Source organism: Heteronotia binoei, chromosome 2 (genome assembly GCF_032191835.1).
Source record: "Heteronotia binoei isolate CCM8104 ecotype False Entrance Well chromosome 2, APGP_CSIRO_Hbin_v1, whole genome shotgun sequence".
Taxonomy (NCBI): domain Eukaryota; kingdom Metazoa; phylum Chordata; class Lepidosauria; order Squamata; family Gekkonidae; genus Heteronotia; species Heteronotia binoei.
In genome coordinates, this window is record NC_083224.1 from 198,522,012 (window position 1) to 198,546,122 (window position 24,111).

General features: G+C 48.9%; 1 protein-coding gene across 2 annotated transcripts in view; it reads left to right on the forward strand.

Moving 5' to 3' along the window:
• The window catches only part of CRLF1 (cytokine receptor like factor 1), a 66,589-nt gene that overhangs the window by 22,371 nt on the left and 20,107 nt on the right, over positions 1–24,111 (forward strand). For both annotated transcript variants that reach the window (XM_060232826.1, XM_060232827.1), the window contains exons 2-4: positions 11,690–11,969; positions 19,537–19,666; positions 21,721–21,890. In XM_060232826.1, the coding sequence (XP_060088809.1) occupies positions 11,690–11,969; positions 19,537–19,666; positions 21,721–21,890 (580 nt within the window). The remainder of the gene's footprint in view (positions 1–11,689; positions 11,970–19,536; positions 19,667–21,720; positions 21,891–24,111) is intronic.

The following is a 24,111-nucleotide window of genomic DNA, read 5'->3' on the forward strand; positions in this document are numbered from 1 at the left end:
TGGCTTGGGGCTAGATGGGAGTTGTAGGCAAAAAACATCTGGAGAGCTAACGTTGGCCACCCCTGGCATATGGCATCCCTGACGAATGTTTGTCCTGCTTAAAGACTCCCAATGAGGGGGAGTTCACCATCTCCCAAGGCAGACGATGCACTGTTGAGCAATTCTCAGTGAGCACTGAGATCTAGCTCTCAGAACTTACTAACAATCCCTGGGCCAAGAGATGCTAGGTTGAAGGCTACTAGGGAGCAGGCCTTCTCAGTGATGGCCCCTCGTTGGTGGAACCACCTTCCAGAGATGGTGCGAGCCCTGCGGGACCTGAACCAATTCCGCAGGGCTTGCAAAACATTTCTTTTCCAGCTTGCCTTCGAGATGGAACCCGATTAATCTGACGTATGCACATCTAGCCATCTTATGGATATTATGATCACAGTATTTTAGCACCCATTTTATATATTTTATCTATTTTAAATTAATTTATTATACAACTGATATATTAAAATTGTTTACATTGTTTATATGAATCATGGGATTTCCATGTCTGTTAGCCGCCCTGAGCCCGCTTCGGCGGGGGAGGGCGGGATATAAAAAATAAAGTTGTTATTATTATTATTATTATTATTATTATTATTATTATTATTATTATTATTATTATTATTATTATTACTGAAAAATAGTTTCTCCTGATACAAGATAACCTTATAGTATTCCGCCATTAGTGGACCGTTCCTAGAGCTTCTGGGTCACTCCTATTTGACATAGACACCAACCCCCTGCGAAATCTTGGGTGGCAACCCTACTACTGGCAAACGTGGACCCTGAAATAACCGGTGGCAAAATATCTGTTGTTCTCTCTAAAAGGCCTCTGAAATCTGTTGTGCTGTTGTCGTGTGTACCAAGATTTTAAAATCTAATTTTATAACATTAAGGGGTTTTATGGGATTTTATATTAACACTAGGTATTTCCCCTCAAGGAGTCCTGTGGTGCAGAGTGATAAAGCTGCAGTACTGCAGTCCGAGCTCTCTGCTCACGACCTGAGTTCGATCCTGGTGGAAGCTGGAGTCAAGTAGCCGGCTCAAGGTTGACTCAACCTTACGTCCTTCTGAGGTCGGTTAAATGAGTACCCAGCATGCTGGGGGGAAAGTGTAGATGACTGGGGAAGGCAATGGCAAAACCACCCCGTAAAAAGTCTTCCGTGGAAACGTCGTGATGTGACATCACCCCAGACTCGGAAATCACTGATGTTAGCACAGGGAACTCCCTTTACCTTTTTATTTCCCCTCTATTTTTTAGGTTATTTAATTATGTCGTGTGATCACGATTACTGGCTTTTCTTTCTCTTTAGTTAATCTACTTTGGTTTCAAATTATTTCTGTATTCTGCTTTGTAATTTTGTTTTGTAGTTCTGTTATTCAGTGTCTTGTTTTAGGTTGCGCTTAAGACCATCGGTCAAGGAAGCTAACAAATAAAAAGAAAGGGAAAGTTTCTCCTAATATCCAGCTTGTACCTTCCCACCCTTAATTTAAACCCATGATTATGAGTCATATCCTCTGCTGCCCACAAAAACATCTCCCTGCTCTCCTGTAAGGGACAGCCCTTCAAATACTTCAAGAGAGCCGTCATGTCCCCCCTCAACTTTCTCTTCTCCAGACTGAAACAGTCCCTCAGATCCCCAAAAAGATAAAGATAGTCCCCTGTGCAAACACTAGTGATTTCCGACTCTGGGGCGAGATCGCATCACAACGTTTTCACAGCAGACTTTTTACGGGGGTGGTTTGCCATCGCCTTCCCCAGAAATCCATAGCAGACCTTTATCACCAACATGGAGGCTGATGGGAGTGAGTTAGAGCCTTTTCGGTAGCAGCTCCTGCCCCATGGAACGCTCTCCCCGAAAATATCAGGGCCCCACGGGACTTGCCACAATTCCGCAGGGCCTGTAAAACAGAATTGTTTAAATTAGCTTTTAATAACTAACGGGGAAGCGACCGTTTATACCACAGCATGGATATCTAAACCCATCCCAGTGTAAATATAGAGCGCCAAACAATATTTGACAACATTCCCGTAAGCAGCGCTAAATATGAACTGCTAATGCTGACGCCATCTTGGATTTTAGGAGTGAATGTATCGTATGCGGACAATGATTTTTAACGATTTCACTGTATGCTATTTAAACATGATGTGTTTTTAACTGCGGTTAGCTGCCCTGAGCCCGACAGGGGAGGGCGAGATATAAATATAATAAAATACAATTTAAAAATTAATTAATTCTGCCCCCCCCCCCTCCAGTGCCACGGCAATTATGCCCTCCTCTTCTTCTCCGAATCTACACACTCACTCTGGTCACCTTCAGAGGCCCCTCTTTGGTCGCCTCCTGCATCTGAGGCTGTTGATTTATTTTGTTTATGCCCTGTCTTTCTCTCCAGGGCTTCCCAACCCTCCTGCCCTGGCAGGGGCCCCAGGATTTCCAACCTCTTCCCCTGCTCCCCAAAAAAACGGAAGCGGGAGGAGGGAGGGAAACGGCGCCGGGGAGCATGGCGAGCCGCCCCATCCCGGAACGGCGAGGCTGCCATGCCGCTGCCGCCCCCGCCCCCCTCCCCGCCCACCGCAGCTGTTCATCCGAGATGGGCCCAGGCTGAGCCCATCTCGGAGGAGCAGCAAGAGGTGGCAGCAGCGCAGGCAAAACCAGAGAAGGGGAGTGCGGAGACAGGCCAGGAGCATGGCGAGCACGAATCTGGGCCCTTCTAGGACCCGGACTCGCGGCTCGCCACGCCCCCAGCCCGCCTCCAGCCCCCCTCCGATTTCAGCCCAGAGGCGGAGCGAAGCGGGCGAGGCCACCACGCCGCTGCCCGCCCCCCCCCCCGCCCCACCGCAGCTGCTCCTCCGAGATGGGCTCAGGCTGAGCCCATCTCGGAGGAGCAGCCACGGCGAGCGGAGAAGAAGCGGCAGCTGCCCAGCGGCGTCGCCCGTTCCGAGACGGGGCGGCTCGCCACGCTCCCTGGCGCCGTTTCCCCCCCTCCCCCTAGCTTCACCCCAGTGTCTCCTGGCTCCACCCCCAAAGACTCCTGGCTCCACCCCCAAAGTCCCCAGATATTTCTGGGATTGGACTTGGCAACTCTAAACCCAAAGCAGACCTTAGATGACCTGGGGTCCGACATACTTGAGGGACCACCTTTCCCCATATATGCAGCACCTCCTCACCACACTTGGCCCGAAGGATGTCCGTCTTGCCTCAACCAGGGCCAGGGCCTTTTCGACCCTGGCCCCTGCCTGGTGGAATCACTGCCTATGAAGATCCGGGCCCTACCTGAGCTACTGCCATTTCGTAGGGCCTGTAAGACGGAGCTGTTCTGCCTAGGCTTCCCAATCCCCAGATCCCAGCGGGGGATCCCCTGGTTTTACAGGGTTCCCCCCTCCCTCAGCCAGCTGCCCGGCGGGGGGAAGCCCCGCCCCCACAGCCATTATGCACCTCCAGGAACGATTCCCATAGGGAATGATGGGGAATTGATCCACGGGTGTCAGAGGCTCTGGGGGGGCTGTTTTTTGAGGTAGAGGTGCCAAATTTTCCGTATAGCATCTAGGGCCTCTCCCCAAAATACCTCCCAAGTTTCAAAAGGATTGGACCAGGGGGTCCAATTCTATGAGCCCCAAAAGAAGGTGCCCTATCCATTATTTTCTATGGAAGGAAGGCATTCTAAAAGGTGTGCTGTCCCTTTAAATGTGATGGCCAGAACTGCCTTGGAGTTCAATTATGCTTGTCACACCCTTGCTCCTGGCTCCGCCCCCAATGTGTCCTGGTTCTGCCCCCAATGTGTCCTGGCTCCACCCCCAAAGTCTCCTGGCTCCACCCCCAAAGTCCCCAGATATTTCTTGAATTGGACTTGGCAACCCTAGTTCCGCCGGGCTTTTGGTTGAGGCAGCGGGCGTCCTGTTCCACCAACTATTCTATCAGTCAGCCTCCCTTGTTATGACATCAGGCTTTATAGCCTGTTGAGATGCTGAATCTGATTTTAATGCCCTCACTACTTCTTGGGCCAAAACCTGTATTTTTGTGGAATGTGCCCTTCCCATCGGTGATGCACCTTATCTAGTTTTATCGTTCTGTTCTTCTAATTTTATTGTATTGTTTTCAATTTGACTTGTCAGTTTTTATTGTCTAATCTATGTTGTAATCTGCCACGAACCCGTTATGGGAAAGGGCAGAATATACGTTTTCTAAATAAGAATGAAATAAGTTGTCCTCTCCTCCATTTTACCCTCAGAATAACTCTAACCCTGCGAGGTTGGTTAGGCTGAGAGAGCATGAGTGGCCCAAAGAGACCAGGGATTTGAACCCTGGTCCCTCAGTCTGACACTCTTAAACCACTATTGGGTAGGCTTCCCAATCCTCTGGTCCCAGCGAGGGATCCCCCGGTTTTACAGGCTTCCCCCCACCCTCAGCCAGCTGGCCGGTGGGGGGAAAGCCATACCCCCACAGCCGCCAGTACCTCTAGATCTCCCGCAGGTTAAGAAACCTGCAAACAGGTCCCATTTTAAAATGTCTCTTTGTGTGTGTGTGTGCCCCTTTAAAGTTGAGCAGGAAGCAGGAAGTAGTTCATGGGGAAGGGTCAGAAGCAGAGTCTCCCTTTGTTTTGCTTTCGTTTCACAGCAAGTAATAGTGTGTGTATGTGAGAGAGAGAAAGAGAGGGCAGTGTAGCCCCTGTAACTGTCAGATGTCGTTGTGGAGGAACCAGACCCAGTGTGGGTGTGAGAGAGTACTTTTCAGAAGTCTTTGTAGGGGAGGCAGTAATAATGTGTGTCTGTCTCTGTGCTTGCTTTGCATTGTTTTCACAGTCTTTGTATAGGAGCTTGTTTATGGGATAGAGGAAAACTCCACCACTCTCTCTTTTGTCTGCCTGTGTTAGGCTGAAGAACAGCAGTTCCTGTGAGTAAAGCCCTGGGGAAAAATATGAGCTTGTAAACTCTCTGCTTTTTGTGTGTTTACACTTTCATTTACTAGAATTGCAGCTGTTGGGGGATGAGGAAGTGATGACTATTCTGGTGAACTGCACTGCTATATTTTTATGCATTTATTTTGGAAATGGGAAAGTCTGGCTCCGCCCCAGATTCTCCTGGCTCCACCCCCAAAGTCCCCAGATATTTTCTGAATTAGACTTGGCAACCCTACTACTGGGCTTTCTTGGTTGTAACACCAAAACTTTGAAACTCCCTCCCCAGCGAGATTCGTCTGTCTCCCTCTATTGTGGCTTTTGCCAGACTTGTTATTTCATTGGGCATACCCCCAGTAACAGTTATTGGCCCTCCTCCTTGGTAATGGTCTTGTCCGTTTATGTGCGTTTACTGAATTATTTTATCATTTAAAATGCTGTTTTAGGTGTTCAGCTGTTTTATGCGCACTGCCTTGGGAACGGGGTTGCCAGCCTCCAGGTGGGGCCTTGACATCTCCCGCTTTGACAACTGATTTCCAGCTGGCAAAGGTCGACTCCCCCGGAGAAATGGCGGCTTGGAAGGGCGGGCTCTGTGGCCTTGCACCCTAATGAGGCCCCTCCCCTCCCCAAACCCCGCCCTCTCCTGTCTCCTCTCCAAAGTCTCTGGGTATCAGGGCTGGATTAACAAATAGGCCTATGGGGCCCCCATGCCTTAGGAGCCCTGGGCCGCATCCCCCCAGTTTCCCCCCCTGCTTGCAGCCCTCCTAGCCTGCATGCGCAGCCAGCAACTGAGCTGCTCTTTGCCCGACTTGCTGGTGCGGCTGCTGCTGGCGTCATTGCCAAGTTTGCCTCCCTTTGCCTCTCCACCACAGCTTTGTCAAAAGAGTTTTTGAGAAGGTGCCTGTAGGCTGCAGCTGCAGCAGGGCACTGCGGCCAGTGGGGCTGGCGCTCCGACTCTGAGATAATTGCAAGGGGGGCCCCCAAGTTTTCGACTGCCTAGGGCCTCCACAGGGTTTAATCCGGCACTGAATTCCTTGTATGGTAGCGCAGTAATGGCTATCCCCATAGCCCAGTTCTACAGCATTCGCCTTCAAAACCTGCCATACCTGTTGGCTAGAGGCAGGAAGAGGTTGAGGGGGGTCAGGTGAGAGGCCGCCGTCGCTCCTGCCGTTCTCTGGAAAAGAAAATATCCTCTTTGTGCTTTCGGTTCCCCTCTCCCAAACCGAGAGAACTCGCAAAGCAAAAATACTCAGACTTCCCCCGCCTCTCCCCTGATGAGCCGCCTCGAGGGAATACCGCACAGAATTCAATCCAGGCATCCGTCCTCGATACCTCCGCAGACCAAAGGAATTACCTTAATATTCAGTTGGCCTTTGGCTGAGTGGGACCAGATGTCCAGGATCTCAATCTTGTAGACTTCCCTTCCAACGGAGGAGCATTAGTGTGCATTTTTGCTTGGAGGAGAGAGGGCTCGGTTGGTAGAACAAAGAACCAAAATGGCCGCCTTTCATCCATTGGTAGTAGTTTCTCTGGGGGTGGTGGAAGATTCTTCCCAAAACATAGGGACAGAGCCTTGTGGGCTGTGTGGGACAGTGGTTTGATCAGGGGGTGGGAGAGGGGACTGCTTCTCAGGAGGTTTTTTTTCAGGAGACGTTAACATTCATTTTTTATTTTGTCGACATTCTCTTGTTTCTTTCACGCCTTTTACCCACCGTGGATGCAAAAGTGACGTTGAAAAATGCATCTGTTTTAACAGGAAAAATGCAGCACGAGGAAAGGGGAACTTGTGTGATAATTTTAAAAAACCCTTGTTTCTTACAGAGAAGGAAAATTGAAAGAGGGCTTGTTTGAATCAAAACAAGTGAATTTTCAAAATTTGATAACCTCCATAGTATTCAAGTGAGAAGTCCCCCCCCAAAAAAATTTGGTACCCTCATAGTTATTTGAGTAAAGTGAGTGGTTCCCCCCCCCCCCCCCCAAAAAAATTGGTATCCTCTCTAGTATTCAGGCCAAGTGAGAGGGTTTTTTTTTAAAATGAATTTGGTGTCATTCCTAGTTATTTTGGGTCAAGTGACAGGTCCCCCCCCCCAAAAAAAATCAGTATCCTACCTAGTATTCAGGTCAAGTGAGAGGTTTTAAAAAAAATAAATTTGGCAGCCCTAGTTGTTTGGGTCAAGTGAGTGATCCCCCCCTCCCCCCAAAAAATTGGTATTCTCCCCTAGTATTCTGGTCAAAGTGAGAAGTTTCCCCCCCAAAAGTCAGTATCCTCCCTAGTATTCTGGTCAAGAGAGAAGTTTCTCCCCAAAATTCAGTATCCTCCCTAGTATTCAGGTCAAGTGAGAAGTTTTCCCCCAAAAATTCAGTATCCTCCCTAGTATTCTGGTCAAGTGAGAAGTTTCCCTCCAAATTCAGTATCTTCCCTAGTATTCAGGTCAAGTGAGAGGTTTTTTTCTCCTTTTTCAAAATTTGGTTATTCTCCCTAGTATTCCAGTTGAGTGAGAGGATTTCCCCCCCCAAAAATTCAATTTCCCCTGGAAAAAATTCAATATCCCCCCCCCCAAAAAAAATCAGTATCCTCCCTAGTATTTTGGTCAAGTGAGAAGTTTCCCCACCAAAATTCGGTATCCTCCCTAGTATTCAGGTCAAATGAGAAGTTTCCCCCCCAAAATTCAGTATCCTCCCTAGTATTCAGGTCAAGTGAGAAGTTTCCCTCCAAAATTCAGTATCCTCCCTAGTATTCAGGTCAAGTGAGAAGTTTCCCACCAAAATTCGGTATCCTCCCTAGTATTCAGGTCAAATGAGAAGTTTCCCCCCAAAAATTCAGTATCCTCCCTAGTATTCAGGTCAAGTGAGAGGTTTTTTTCTCCTTTTTCAAAATTTGGTTATTCTCCCTAGTATTCCAGTTGAGTGAGAGGATTTCCCCCCCAAAAATTCAATTTCCCCTGGAAAAATTCAATATCCCCCCCCCCCCAAAAAAATCAGTATCCTCCCTAGTATTTTGGTCAAGTGAGAAGTTTCCCACCAAAATTCGGTATCCTCCCTAGTATTCAGGTCAAATGAGAAGTTTCCCCCCCAAAATTCAGTATCCTCCCTAGTATTCAGGTCAAATGAGAAGTTTCCCCCCAAAAAATTCAGTATCCTCCCTAGTATTCAGGTCAAGTGAGAAGTTTCCCTCCAAAATTCAGTATCCTCCCTAGTATTCAGGTCAAGTGAGAAGTTTCCCACCAAAATTCGGTATCCTCCCTAGTATTCAGGTCAAATGAGAAGTTTCCCCCCCAAAAATTCAGTATCCTCCCTAGTATTCAGGTCAAGTGAGAAGTTTCCCTCCAAAATTCAGTATCCTCCCTAGTATTCTGGTAAAGTGAGAAGTTTTCCTCCCAAAATTCAGTATCCTCCCTAGTATTTTGGTCAAGTGAGAAGTTTCCCCCCAAAATTCGGTATCCTCCCTAGTATTCAGGTCAAGTGAGAAGTTTCCCCCCAAAAATTCAGTATCCTCTCTAGTATTCTGGTAAAGTGAGAAGTTTTCCTCCCAAAATTCAGTATCCTCCCTAGTATTTTGGTCAAGTGAGAAGTTTCCCCCCAAAATTCGGTATCCTCCCTAGTGTTCAGGTCAAGTGAGAAGTTTCCCTCCAAATTCAGTATCTTCCCTAGTATTCAGGTCAAGTGAGAGGTTTTTTTCTCCTTTTTCAAAATTCGGTATCCTCCCTAGTATTCAGGTCAAATGAGAGGTTTCCCCAAAAAATCCAGTATCCTCCCTAGTATTCTGGTCAAGTGAGAAGTTTCCCCCCAAAATTCAGTATCCTCCCTAGTATTCAGGTCAAGTGAGAAGTTTCCCTCCAAATTCAGTATCTTCCCTAGTATTCAGGTCAAGTGAGAAGTTTTCCCCCCAAAATTCAGTATCTCCCTAGTATTCTGGTCAAGTGAGAAGTTTCCCTCCAAAATTCAGTATCTTCCCTAGTATTCAGGTCAAGTGAGAGGTTTTTTTCTCCTTTTTCAAAATTTGGTTATCCTCCCTAGTATTCCAGTTGAGTGAGAGGATTTCCCCTCAAAAAATTCAATTTCCCCTGGAAAAATTCAATTTCCCCCTTAGTTTTGGTTCAAGTGAGCCGTTTGTGCTCTGTCTCTTTATGTGATACAAGCGAGACAGGTGCGATTCATTTTTATGTCAGGACTTGATTCCTAAAGCGTCTTTACTGGCATCTGTTTTTGTTGCCTCTTTAGGCATATGGATGGTGCTAGATTAATGGCAGAGTTCAAAACATGGTCGTAAATCTTTTCCTGTACTCCCTCACATCTGACCCACTGATGTGTCCAAAGACTCCTGCATTGAACCAATTCCCCCCCCCTCCTTCATAAAATAACTGGAATTTGCCCCAGAGTATGTGTGGGTTGGCGCCACCTGGTGGTCGCTGCCCAAAGGATACCTACATTTCTCCCAACAATGGATGGACAGATCTTGCCAACTGCGGTCCAAGGTATGGCAGATCCCACAGGAAAGCTATGTTCTTGTAGACATTTGGTTCGGTGGTCTCCATCAGAAGAGTGATACACATCAGGCCTATTGAGAGGAAGAAGAAGAAGAAGATGATGATGATATTGGATTTATATCCTGCCCTCTTCTCCAAATCCCAGAGTGGCTCACAATCTCCTTTTCCTTCCTCCCCCACAACAGACACCCTGTAAAGGTGGGTGGGTCTGAGAGAGCTCTCCCAGAAGTTGCCTTTCAAGGACAGAGTCTCAGAGCAGCCTACAATCTCCTTTCCCTTCTCCCCCACAACAGACACCCTGTGAGGTGGGTGAGGCTGAGAGCAGCCGCCTTTCAAGGACAACTTCTGCGAGAGCTATGGCTGACCCAAGGCCATTCCAGCAGCTGCAATGGAAGAGTGGGAAATCAAACCCGGTTCTCCCAGAAAAGAGTCTGCACACTTAACCACTACACCAACCTGGTCACAGCTCTGACCTTTTCTGAGACTTTTAGACATTTTCTGTCCTAGCCCGTTTGTAGCTCATACACCTATTTTTTTGTGTGTCATTTTGTGTGTCATTCCACAATAAATCAGTTAAGAACACCGGAAGTTTACTGGTTGCAGCTTTGCCCTCCGTAACTTTCATCCCAAGCTTAAAATGCTTACAGCTCTCCACATACGGTGTTAGCTTTAAAATGTATTTATTTATTTATATCCTGTCTTTCACTCAATGGGGATCCAGAATGGCTTAAATCATTCTCTTCTTCTTTTTATCCTCACAACACCCCCTCCCCCGGTGAGGTAGTTGAAGCTAAGAGTGTGTGACGTATCCAAGGTCACCCAGCAAGGTTCCGTGACAGAGGAGGGATTTGAACCTGGGTCTACCAGAGCCTAGTCCGACACTTCGAACACCACACCGTGCTGTCTCTCTGACTTAAGACTCTTGGCTTTTAAAAGATTCTTCTTCCTTTAAAACAAAAGAAAATCCATACCTCATCACCAATATAAATATATTAAATATATATTATACCATCACCAGGGGTCGTTTTGTAGAAAAATAAGTGGCGGAGCTCATTAGCATAACATTAGTATATATGATTCCCCCCCCCCCGCCCAAAGCAACCCGATGCAAGAAAGGAGATCCAGCCAACCCAAGCAGGCCTCGCTCATCTGGGGCTCTCCTGGGTCACCCCCACCCCCGCCACAGTAGGCTTGCCAATCCCCAGGTCCAGCGGGGGTTCTTCTGCTTTCCCAGGCTCCTTCCCACCCCAGTCAGGTGGCCGGCGGGGGGAAGCCCCGCCCCCAGAGGACCATGTGCCTTTCCCCCTCCAGAGGCTTCAGTCTCTGATTGAAAGGCTTCCTCTTGGGATGGTGTGTCTGTGTTACTTTGAAGAAGTTGGCAGCAACTCGTGAGTAGAGAGGCCATTCCCTCGCTTCAGAGTCGCCAGAAACGGGGGGTGGGTGGTGGGGAGGGAAACGTCTGCTGAGCACTTCGTTATTCCCTATGTGGAGATCGAATCTCATAGGGTATATGGGGAATTGATCTGGAGGTTTCAGGGGCTCTGGGGGGGGCTGTTTTTTGAGGTAGAGGCACCACATTTTCAGTATATTATCTAGTGCCTCTCCCCAAAATACCCCCCCCCCCAAGTTTCAAAACGTTTGGACCAGGGGGTCCAATTCTATGAGCCCCAAAAGAAGGTGCCCCTATCCGTCATTATTTCCTATGGAAGGAAGACATTTAAAAAGTGTGCTGTCCCTTTAAATGTGATGGCCAGAACTCCCTTGGAGTTCAATTATGCTTGTCCCACCCTTGTTCCTGGCTGTGCCCCAATGTCTCCTGGCTCCACCCCCAAGTCCCCAGATATTTCTTGAATTGGACTTGGCAACCCTACGCCACAGTCAGAAGGCCAGCAAGCCACCCACCACCCAAAATCACATCAGAAGTGGAGAAAGGGTGGCGCGGGCTTCTCCAGGGGTTCATGAAGGCTGCTGGGGGCTGGCTGGCTGCCCGCTCTCCTAATCCAGGGATTGTTATGCAGCTGCACCTTCTATTCAATGGAGAAGGTAGGTGGGAAGGAGGAGGGGGAACCCTCAGAAAGGTTCAGGAGCTGTGCTCCTGTGAGCTCCTGCTGAATCGAAGCCTGATCATCATCAATTAAATATATATGAGCAGGAGACAGAGAGGACCCGTATCAAAATCGCTGACCACAAAGCAAGCAAAACGGGCCTATTCCAGTGTTGCTTTCACGGATGCAGGCACTGATCCGCCCTCTTTTATTTCCCCTTTTCTGCTACAGACCCCAGCCGTCATCTCTCCCCAAGACCCCACCCTCCTCATCGGCTCCTCGCTCACCGCCTCCTGCTCGGTCGGGGCCGATTCGAGCCTGAGAGCTGAGGATCTGTACTGGACTCTAAATGGTCGGCGGCTCCCAGCGGAGGCCTATGACGTCCTCAGCACCACCACACTGAGCGTGACCATCTCCAATTTGAACGGATCGCAGCAGCAGTCGGGGGATAACTTGGTCTGTCACAGCAAGGACGGAGGCATCCTGGCTGGCTCGTGCCTCTACGTCGGACGTACGTTCCAAATCCGTCGCTTTCGTTCCTTGTTCCCCCCCCCCCCCCCTTTCTGCCTACCTTAGGGACCGTCTCTCCCCACATGCTCTTAGAGGGTATTTAGATCTGAAACGCAAAACTTACTATCGATCCCTGGACCGAGGGAGGCAAGACTGAAAACAACACAAGACAGAGCCTTCTTGGTTGCTGCCTTCCATTGGTGGAACCAACTGGCTGAAGAGGTCAGAGCCTTGCAGGGCCTTGCCAAGTTCCGCAAAGCCTGCAGGACATAACTATTCCAACTAGCTTTTAACTGAACCTGCTGAGATATAAGATCTAATAGGATGCCTAAGAACATCGAATACCATCTGTAACTAAATGGAAATAATAGCACCAAATTGTTTTAAGTGTTTTTAACTTAATGTTTATCTAGATTAGGTGCCCCGTGGTGCAGACTGTTAAAGCTGCAGTACTGCAGTCCTAAACTCTGCTCATGACCTGAGTTCGATCCCCGGCGGGAAGCTGGGTTTTCAGGTAGCCAGCTCGAGGTTGATTCAGCCTTCCATGCCTTCCGAGGTCATATACACTCCCCCCCCCCAGCTTGCTGGGGGGGGAATGTATATGACTGGGGAAGGCAAGGGCAAACCACCCCGTAAAAAGTCTGCCGTGAAAACGTTGTGAAAGCAACGTCACCCAAAAAGTCGAAAACGACTGGTGCTTGCACAGGGGACCTTTCCTTTCCTTTCCTTTCCTTTCCTTTCCTTTCCTTTCCTTTCCTTTCCTTTCCTTTCCTTTCCTTTCCTTTCCTTTTCCTTTCCTTTCCTTTCCTTTCCATCTAGAATGTTTTATTGTGTTTTACTGTGAGCTGCCCAGAGCCTGCTTTGGCAGGGAGGGCAGGATATCAATCGAATAAACTAAACCAAACTTTTAAAAGTAGCAGGCCATAGCCAGGATTTTAAAAGTGTGTGGGGGGGGGGCACCCTTTCCCATCCACTTGTGGGGCTTGCTGTTTCTCAGAAGCTTTCTGGGGTGGGGCAAAAGCTGGAAGCTCTGAAAGCGGCCAAGTCGAGGCAGCCGACCCGAAAACTGCACCTTGCGTGCAAGCAGAGGGAGGGTTGAACCTTCCCCCTCCCTCTCCCCCACCCCAGCGCTTTGCAGCCAGCAGCTCCATCCATCCCCCCACCTCCGCGGCCCATTCCACGCAGCTTCTTCCTCCGCCTCTCTCCATGCCACGTGCTGCTTTTGCTGCTGCAGTGCACGGGGCCTGCTCAGCTCTCCCGGCTCTGGGCTGCTCCTGCTTTGCTGGCTCAGACATGGCAAGGAGGAGGAAGGAAGGGGAAGGAGGGAGGGAAGAAGGAAGGAAGGGAAGGAAAGGAAAGCAAGGAAGGAAGCAAGGAAATAAAGGAAGGAAGGAAGGAAAAGAAGGAAGGAAAGGAAGGAAAAGAAGGAAGGAAGGAAGGAAGGAAGGAAAAGAAGGAAGGAAGGAAGGAAGGAAGGAAGGCAGGAAGGAAGGAAGGAAGGAAGGAAGGAAAGCAAGGAAGGAAGGAAGGAAAGCAAGGAAGGAAGGAAAAGAAGGAAGGAAGGAAGGAAGAAGGAAAAGAAGAAAGGAAGGGAAAGAAGGAAGGAAAGGAAGGAAAAGAAGGAAGGAAGGAAGGAAGGAAAGCAAGGAAGGAAGAAGGAAGGAAAGGAAGGAAGGAAGAAAGGAAGGAAGGAAGGAAGGAAAAGAAGGAAGGAAGGAAGGAAAAGAAGGAAGGAAGGGAAAGAAGGAAGGAAAGGAAGGAAAGGAAGGAAGGAAGGAAGGAAGGAAAAGAAGGAAGAAAGGAAGGAAAAGAAAAAAGGAAAGGAAGGAAGGAAGGAAGGAAGGAAGGAAGGAAGGAGAGGAAGGAAGGACAGGATGGGCTCCTCTGGAAGTCAGGAACAGTGCCCCAAAGGCTCCCCTGTGGCTTCAGGCCTGAAAAAGAGAACCCCCAACCAGGCTTTGGGGGAGATGAACTCGTGGAACTCATTGACAAAGGCTGTAGAGATGGCTGCAAGATCGGGTGGGTGGGAAAGTGCCTTCAAGCGGAGCTGTTCCGCCAGACCTTTGACTGAGGCGTTGGGCATCAGTCCATCTTGGCCTTGCCTGTCCCCTGGAATTACTGCCTGTGGAATTACTTTCCCAAAACAACCTGACGAGGGCATCTGACAAGGAGCCACCGAGGACTGCTGAGTCTTATTCCGGTTTATTGCCGTCCCGTTTATTGTTTATGCGCTTTGTGCGAGTTGTTGAGTCTCTTACCTTGATTTTAACTTGGCATTGTCACTGTTCCTATCCGATTGCCGTAAGCAGCCCTGAGCCCTTTTTGGATAGGGCAGGGTATAAACCTAATGAAATAAAGCCCAGTCAATTCACGGCAACCCTCTAGGGCGGGGGTAGGAACAGTGGCTCTCCAGATGCTTTTGCCTACAACTCCCATCAGCCCCAGACAGCATGGCCAATGGCTGGGGCTGATGGGAGTTGTAGCAAAAAACATCTGGAGAGCTACTGTTGGCCACTCCTGCTGTAGGGTTTTCGAGGTAAGAGATGCTCAGAGGCTGCCTGAAAGCGGAGGGGGAGGGGAATGTCTGCTGGGCACTCATTAGCCCCTTTGGAGACTGATTCCTATGGAGCAGGGGTGTCAAACTCATTTGATATGAGGGCCAGATCTGACATAAATGAGACCTTGTTGGGCCAGGCCATGTCGAATTGGGTCAGGCCCTGTCAAGCTGGGCCATGTGTGCACCTATTTAAGATTAGGTAGCAGAGATATAAACTTTATAAAGGACACAGGCAAACACAATTAAGGATTTAAAAAAAACCCACTTAAAACATGCTTAAAATGTTATCACTCACTGCTCTTAAAGGTGCTTTCTTTGTATTTGTCCCATGGGATCTAGGGAACTGGCAAAGGAAGCTGTGGCTCTTTCATTCCTTCCCTAGGGGACCAGAGGGGGAGGAGCCTCAGCCAATAGGAGAAAGAGAGGCTTGGCTCAGTAGCTCTGCTGTGCGATTGAGAGCAAGCAAGCTCTGCCTCCCTTCCTCCCCGAGGGAGGAGCCTCAGCCAATGGAGAAAAGAGAGGTTTTGTTCTGTATCTCCTGTGCGATTGAGCAAGCCTGGCAAAGCAGGGCAACTCTGAGATAAGCTGAGACAGCTGGGGAAGTTGCTGAGAATTCCTGAATTTGGTGACTGCTGAAAATTCTGAGTTGTGGTTGCTGGGGAACTGCTGTTTGTCTGGCTGAGTGGCTGAAGGTGATTGGTGCTGATTGATTAGGAGGGGCTTTGCATTGTTAAGCTGCGCCTTGCCAAAGGCACGAGCCTTTGGCGAGAGCTAAAGGGCTCTTGGCCTGTGGCTCTTAGCCTGGGGGCTCTGTAAGGACCAAGAACCCAGATCCCTAATTTCCTTGAGCTCCCAATAAGGTAAGTTGACCCTCCAGAAGGGAAGCCACATAAACAAACAGGATTTAAAGGGGACTGTATATTTTTGAAAAAAGCTATCATGAAGGTAGAATGCCAGCAGGGGGGTGGGGGCTTTCCAGTGTTTTGCACTGACTATCTGCCCACAGGACAGAAGTTTTGGGTGTGTGCTCGATGCAAGGAGCTCCCGGTCCTCGGGGAAGGAGTTCGTACCCTTGAGGCCGAGGTGACTGACCTGGAGACGCAGAGGCAGTCAGTTAGGCACTTGGGAAGACTCTCGGGGGTGTACTAGATGAGCCCTGCTCTGAACGTGGCAGCCCTGTTGCTGCCAGGGAGCATGAGGGTCGAGAGGAAACAGGGCACCGTGCTGCAGATAAGGGGAATGTGCCCTCAGAAGGGACCTCTTCTTCGGTTGGTGAGCGGGAATCCTTTCGCGCCAAGGAACCATCCCTGGGCGGGGAGAGAGGAGCGGTCTTGGTAGTTGGTGATTTGATCCTTAGGCAAGTAGACAGCTGGGTGGCGAAACCACGTACTGACTGTATGGTGACTTGCCTGCCTGGTGCGAAGGTAGCGGACGTTAAGCGTGTAGTAGATAGGCTGATAGACAGTGCTGGGGAGGAGCCTGTGGTCGTGGTGCATGTTGGCAACAACGATGTGGGGAAATGCAGTCGTGAGGTCCTGGAGGAAAAATTTAGGCTGCTAGGCAGGAGACTTAAGTCCAGGGCCTCCAAGGTAGCCTATCAGAAGTGCTACCTGCTCCATGTGCAGGGCAGGAGAGACAGGCACAAATTAGAAGTCTCAATGTGTGGATGAGACGATGGTGTAAGGAGGAAGGGTTTAAGTTTGTTAGCACTGGATGCTTTCTGGAACAAACGGGAGACAACAACAAATCAGCAAGTATCATAATGCCCCTGTATAAATCGATGGTGTGGGTCTCATTTGGAATACTGTGTGCAATTCTGGTCACCGCACCTCAAAAAGGATATTATAGCATTGGAAAAAGCCCAGAAAAGGGCAACTAGAATGATTAAAGGGCTGGAGCACTTTCCCTTTGAAGAAAGGTTAAAACGCTTGGAGCTCTTAGCTTGGAGAAACGTCAGCTGCGGGGTGACATGATAGAGGTTTACAAGATAATGCATGGGATGGAGAAAGTAGGGAAAGAAGTACTTTTCTCCCTTTCTCACAATACAAGAACTCATGGGCATTCAATGAAATTACTGAGCAGTCATGTTAAAACAGATAAAAGGAAGTACTTCTTCTCCCAAAGGGTGATTAACATGTGGAATTCACTGCCACAGGAGGTGGCGGCGGCTACAAGCATAGCCAGCTTCAAGAGGGGGTTAGATAAAAATATGGAGCAGAGGTCCATCAGTGGCTATTAGCCACAGTGTGTGTGTGTGTGTATAAAATATATATATATAATATATATATATATATATATATATATATATATATATATATATATGCCACTGTGTGACACAGAATGTTGGATTGGATGGGCCATTGGCCTGATCCAACATGGCTTCTCTTATGTTCTTAAGTTGTGATGCGGAAGGAAGCAAGAGGGAGGGAGAAGGGAGTAGATGGCAGCCAGTTGCTCGGAGTCCTCATTTGGCCCCTGGGCCACATGTTTGACACCCTTGCTGTAGGGCAGGGGTGCCTAGCGGTAGCTCTCCAGAAGTTTTTTGCCTACAACTCCCACCAGTCACAGCCATTGGCCATGCTGGCCGGGACTGATGGGAGTTGTAGGCAAAAAAAACATCTGGAGAGCTATCGTTGGCCACCCCTGATGCAGGGTATAATGCAGAATTAATCCGTGGGTATCTGGGGCTCTACAGGGGCTGTTTTTGAGGCGGAGGCACCAAATTTTTAGCATAGCATCCACCACCTCCTCTCCAGAAACCCTCCAAGTTTCAAAAGGATTGGACCAGGGGGTACAATTCTATGAGCCCAAAAAGAAGGTGCCCCTATCCCTCATAATTTCCAGTGGAGGGAAGGCATTTAAAAGGTGTGCTGTTCCTTTAAATGTGATGGCCAGAACTCCTGTCAGAGTTCAATCGTGCTTGTCACACCCTTGCTCTTGGCTCCACCCCCAAAGTCTCCAGATATTTCTTGAAATGGGCCTGGCAACCCAAACCATGCCACTTTTACGGTACTTGAGGATGGGTGGGTATTTGACCAGTGTTTCCAACCCCTGCATGGAAATACCTGGCACTTGGGGGCGAGAGCGTTTGGGATGGGGAGAGACCTCAGAACGGTATAATGCCATTCAGTCCACCCTCCCAAGCAGCCGTTTTCTCCAGGGGAACTGACCTTGGTCATCTGGAGATCATCAATTGTAATGGTGGGAAATTTCCAGGTGTTAGCAAGAGGTTGGCAACCCCCTATGTGACTCGTGTTGCCATGGACTGTCTGCCACCTCGTTGTCCGTTATAGGAGCCATCCCACACAGCCACCTCCAGAGCCAGTTTGGTGTAGTGGTTAAGTGTGAGGACTCTTATCTGGGAGAACCGGGTTTGATTCCCCATTCCTCCACTTGCACCTGCTGGAATGGCCTTGGGTCAGCCATGGCTCTCACAGAGGTTGTCCTTGAAAGGGCAGCTGCTGGGAGAGCCCACTAAGCACCACCCACCTCAAAGGGTGTCTGTTGTGGGGGAGGAAGGGAAACGAGATTGTAGGCCGCTCTGAAACTCTGTCCTTGAAAGGGCAGCTTCTGAGAGAACTCTCTCAGTCCCACCTGCCTCACAGGGTGTCTGTTGTGGGGGAGGAAAGGAAGGAGATTGTAGGCCGCTCTGAAACCCTGTCCTTGAAAGGGCAGCTTCTGGGAGAGCTCTCTCAGCCCCACCCACCTCACAGGGTGTCTGTTGTGGGGGAGGAAGGGAAAGGAGATTGTAGGCTGCTCTGAGACTCTGTCCTTGAAAGGGCAGCTTCTGGGAGAGCTCTCTCAGCCCCACCCACTTCACAGGGTGTCTGTTGTGGGGGAGCAAGGGAAAGGAGATTGTAGGCTGCTCTGAGACTCTGTCCTTGAAAGGGCAGCTTCTGGGAGAGCTCTCTCAGTCCCACCCATCTCACAGGGTGTCTTTTGTGGGGGAGGAAGGGAAAGGAGATTGTAGGCCACTCTGAGACTCTGTCCTTGAAAGGGAAGCTGCTGTGAGAGCTCTCTCAGCCCCATCCACCTCACAGGGTGTCTGTTGTGCGGGAGGAAGGGATAGGGGATTGTAGGCCGCTCTGAGACTTTGTCCTTGAAAGGGCAGCTTCTGGGACAGCTCTCTCAGCCCCACCCACCTCACAGGGTGTCTTTTGTGGGGGAGGAAGCGAAAGGAGATTGTAGGCCGTTCTGAGACTCTGTCCTTGAAAGGGCAGCTGCTGTGAGAGCCCTCTCAGTCCCACCTCACAGGGTGTCTGTCATGGGGGAGGAAGGGAAAGGAGATTGTAAGCCGCTCTGAGACTCTGATTCAGAGAGAAGGGCGGGGTATAAATCTATGGTCTTCTTCTTGGTGATCTGGAGATCAACAGTAATTGTGAGAAATCTCCAGGTGCCACCTGGAGGTTGGCAATCCTCTATGTGACTCGTGTTACCATGGACTCTCTGCCGTCTTGCTGTAGCTCTGTCTGATCTACGGAGCCATCCCACACAGCCACCTTTAGGCTCACAAGCCCTGCCTACATGCGTTTCCCAAGCATTGTCCTCCTAACACAAACCAGCCCTCTCTCCTTCTGACACGTCTGCATTTACGGCTCATCCGAGACCTTTAACTGATAAAAAAAAGTTTTATTTTTTTTCTAGTCCCAGGAGTATATTATGAGACAAGCCGTTTTAGTCAACAAGAACCCTCTTTTCTTTTCCAAGAGAAAAGCTATTTTGGCCGCGCTCTGGCAAATCACAGTTGTCCAAATCAATAATCGTAAGATTTTTATCGCCGGCTATTTTTAAGACTCGCTTGGCGAAAGGATTCTCAGGTTTATGGAAACAGGGACTGGGAAAACTTTTTCTCCCCGATTGTCGTTCCCCACAGAGCTGCGTGGTAACATGGGTGCCAACGGAGCGTTGCTATTTTAAAACTCGAAGGGAGCGTTCTTTCCGTGGGTTCCGGGGATTCGCTTTCTCCTCACGCTCCAGTTTCCTCAGTGTATTTATACTTCTTTTCCCGTAGTACCGCCAGAGAAGCCCACCAACATCTCCTGCTGGTCTAAGAACATGAAGGACCTCACCTGCAAATGGGCCCCTGGAACGGAAGGAGAGACCCACCTTCACACCAATTATACCCTCAAGTACAAACTCAGGTGAGGCCGCTGGGAGAAAGGCCAGACTACAGGGCTGAGGGGATTTTTGTGTGTGTAAAAAAGGTAACGCTGGGATCCGTGCCTGTCAAGCAGGTCTGCGCTACAAACTCAGAACATAAGAGAAGCCATGTTGGGTCAGGCCAGTGGCCCATCCAGTCGAACACTCTGTGTCACATAAGAACATAAGGGAAGCCATGTTGGATCAGGCCAATGGCCCATCCAGTCCAACACTCTGTGTCACATAAGAGAAGCCATGTTGGATCAAACCAATGGCCCATCCAGTCCAACACTCTGTGTCACAGAAGAACATAAGAGAAGCCATGTTGGATCAGGCCAGTGGCCCATCCAGTCCAACACTCTGTGTCACATAAGAATAGAAGAGAAGCCATGTTGGATCAGGCCAATGGCCCGTCCAGTCCAACACTCTGTGTCACATAAGAGAAGCCATGTTGGATCAGGCCAATGGCCCGTCCAGTCCAACACTCTGTGTTACACAATGGCCAAAAAACCAAAGTGCCATCAGGAGGTCTATCAGTGGGGCCAGGACACTAGAAGTCTCCCACTGTTGCCCCCCCCCCAAAGCAATTACAAATACAGACCATCACTTGACAAATACTAGACAAATACAGAGCATCACTTGCCCCAGACAGAGATCCAACAATACACTGTGGCTAACAGCCACTGAGGGACCTCTGCTCCATATGCTTATCCAATCGCCTCTTGTAGGTGGCCATGCTTGCAGCCACCACCACCTCCTGTGGCAGTGAATTCCACATGTCAATCACCCTTTGGATGAAGAAGTACTTCCTTTTATGCATTCTAACCCGACTGCTCAGCAATTTCATTGAGTGCCCACGAGTTCTTGTATTGTGAGAAATGGAGAAAAGTACTTATTTCTCTACCTTCTCTATTTCAGCCCGCTTTCAGCTTTGTTTCACGACTCCAAGAGAGGAGAGTTAATTTTTTTTTATTTTTTTAAATTGATAATTAGGTTGCATAGTACAGATTTAAAAAAGCAATGATACACAAGGGGTGTTCGCTCAAAACTCCCTCCAAAACAAAAACGAAACAAAACTTTGGCACAAAAATAGACAACACACACAAAAACACACTCTAAATGAATACCTAAAGTTCAATAACTTCAATGCTAATAATCTGGAATTTATGAGTATAAAATAAGGCTATGATGTAAATGTCTAGGAAGAAACAGTTTGAGAGAACTAAAACGCCATTCAGAATCTAAGACAGAGGAGTTCAATTGCAGCCAGGAAATCTGAGATCTGAAGCAGACGGAGGAACAAGGCAGCATTTCTATAAGCTGGGTCAGATGTCCAAAGTCTTTCACATACCCTCTCTTGGGGTCATTTAGTAGAAAAAGAGGTGCCGGAGCTCATTAGCACAATTACATAAGAACATAACAGAAGCCATGTTGGATCAGGCCAATGGCCCATCCAGTCCAACACTCTGTATCACACAGTGGCCAAAATACACACACACACACACTGTGGCTAATAGCCACTGATGGACCTCTGCTCCATATTTTTATCCAATCCCCTCTTGCAGCTGGCTATGCTTGTAGCCACCACCACCTCCTGTGGCAATGAATTCCACATGTTAATCACCCTTTGGGTGCAGAAGTACTTCCTTTTATCTGTTTTAACCTGACTGCTCAGCAATTTCATTGAATGCCCATGAGTTCTTGTATTGTGAGAAAGGGAGAAAAGGACTTCTTTCTCCTCCATCCCATGCATAACCTTGTAAACCTCTATCATGTCACCTCGCAGTCAACGTTTCTCCAAGCTAAAGACCCCCAAGCGTTTTAACCTTTCTTCATAGGGAAAGTGTTCCAGCCCTTTAATCATTCTAGTTGCCCTTTTCTGGACTTTTTCCAATGCTATAATATCTTTTTGAGGTGCAGTGATGAGAACTCATTTGCCTATGCCACTCTGCAGGAACTTGGTGATCCTCTGGAATCCAGACTGATTTTTCAACCCCGGAAGCCAGATTCTAAGCGAGGTGTGGTTGTGGGGCTAATCCTGCTGTTTCTTTCCTAGGTGGTATGGGCGTGATAACACCTGCCAACAGTATCACACAGCCGGACTATATTCCTGCCACATCCCCAAAGACCTGGCTCTTTTTACACCTTACGAAATCTGGGTCGAAGCCTCCAACCGACTTGGGGTGGCTGTGTCCGAAGTGGTCATGCTGGACATCGTCGATGTTGGTAAGACGGGATCCCCTCTTTCTTGGCTGAGTTATCACTAAATCTCTTGTGAGCCACAGGTGCTCTGGAGCATCAAGGGATGACGCCACGGCTGGCGCATGGGAGTCGGCGAACTAGGCAATTGGTTTACTTCGACACTCTAGCAATTTGGAGGGAAACTTGAGTTTTCTTCCCAAATTCCTAGAGCGTCCGGGGAAACCATAGAGTTTTCCTGGACACTTCTGAGTGACATCATTGTGCCAGCGATGTCGGGGGAGGCAAGCCAGAAGTCGTGAACTTCCAGGGCCGGAGAACCCCTACCCAGTCGGGAACTCGGCTGCCCTAGTGCCACCTGGAGGTTGGGAACTATACCAGCGATCATGACCAGAGTGCCCTTTCCCCATACTTTGCTGAAAGATATCTGTTCTGTCTGCTGTTTTCATTTAAATCTGCAAGGACATCATCGATGTGAAAGCCTCAGCTTTAACCGGGTTGGTTCAAGGTATGCTTTAAAAGCAGAATTGTCCTCTGGTTTATCATCAGCGGTTACGAGTAAAATCTGAAATAGGAGCCACTTCTTCGCACTACACCAGGGGGGGCCAAACTTGCTTAATGTAAGAGCCGCATAGAATAAACATCAGATGTTTGAGAGCTGCAAGACATGAATGTCAGATGTTTTGAGAACAGGAAGGAAGGAAGGAAGGAAGGAAGGAAGGAAGGAAGGAAGGCGCAAATGGATGGAGGAGGGAGGTGGAAAGAAAGCAACTTTAGCTTTAAATCGGCTGGCTTGGCTTGGAGAAGTGATTTAATGAGACAAATGTCTTTTCCAAGCTGGCCAACGGGGCAGTGGGGGCACCGAGAGTCACACAATATGTGGGAAAAAGCCCCATGTGGCTCCCGAGCCGCAGTTTGGCCACCCCTACACTAGTGACTTGTGGAACTCACTGCCACAAGATTTGTGGGCAGGCATGAGATGGCTTTGAGGACAGGCCCATCCATGCTGCGTGGGCTACCTCTGCCTCTAGCCATCACTGATCTTCCAGAAACTTCCACTACAGAGAACAGGATGACTGTGGGTCTTTGGACTGATGCAACAGAGCTCTTAATGTACAGGAAGACAAACTTTTACAGGGGGTAGAAAACAAAACCAAAGAACATAAGAGAAGCCATGTTGGATCAGGCCAATGGCCCATCCAGTCCAACACTCTGTTTCACATAAGAACATAAGAGAAGCCATGTTGGATCAGGCCAATGGCCCATCCAGTCCAACACTCTGTGTCACATAAGAACAGAAGAGAAGCCATGTTGGATCAGGCCAATGGCCCATCCAGTCCAACACTCTGTTTCACATAAGTACATAAGAGAAGCCATGTTGGATCAGGCCAATGGCCCATCCAGTCCAACACTCTGTGTCACATAAGAACAGAAGAGAAGCCATGTTGGATCAGGCCAATGGCCCATCCAGTCCAACACTCTGTTTCACATAAGAACATAAGAGAAGCCATGTTGGATCAGACCAATGGCCCATCCAGTCCAACACTCTGTTTCACATAAGAGAAGCCATGTTGGATCAGGCCAATGGCCCATCCAGTCCAACACTCTGTTTCACATAAGTACATAAGAGAAGCCATATTGGATCAGGCCAATGGCCCATCTAGTCCAACACTCTGTTTCACATAAGAACATAAGAGAAGCCGTATTGGATCAGGCCAATGGCCCATCTAGTCCAACACTCTGTTTCACATAAGAACATAAGAGAAGCCATATTGGATCAGGCCAATGGCCCATCTAGTCCAACAATCTGTGTCACACAGTGGCCAAAAAACCCAGGTGCCATCAGGAGATCCATCAGTGGGGCTAGGACACTAGAAGCCCTCCCACTGTGCCCCCCCAAAGCATCAAGAATACAGAGCATCACTGCCCCAGACATAAGAACGTATGAGGAGCCATGTTGGATCAGGCCAGTGGCCCATCTAGTCCAACACTCTGTGTCACAGAGTGGCCCAAAAAACTAGGTGCCATCAGGAGGTCCATCAGTGAGGCCAGGACACTAGAAGCCCTCCCACTGTGCCCCCCCTCCAGCAGTAAGAATACAAAGCATCACTGCCCCAGACTGAGAGTTCCAACAATACACTGTGGCTAATGTGCACTGATGGACCTCTGCTCCAGATGTTTATCCAGTCCCCTCTTGAAGCTGTCTATGCTTGTAGCCACCGCCACCTCCTGTGGCAGTGAATTCCAT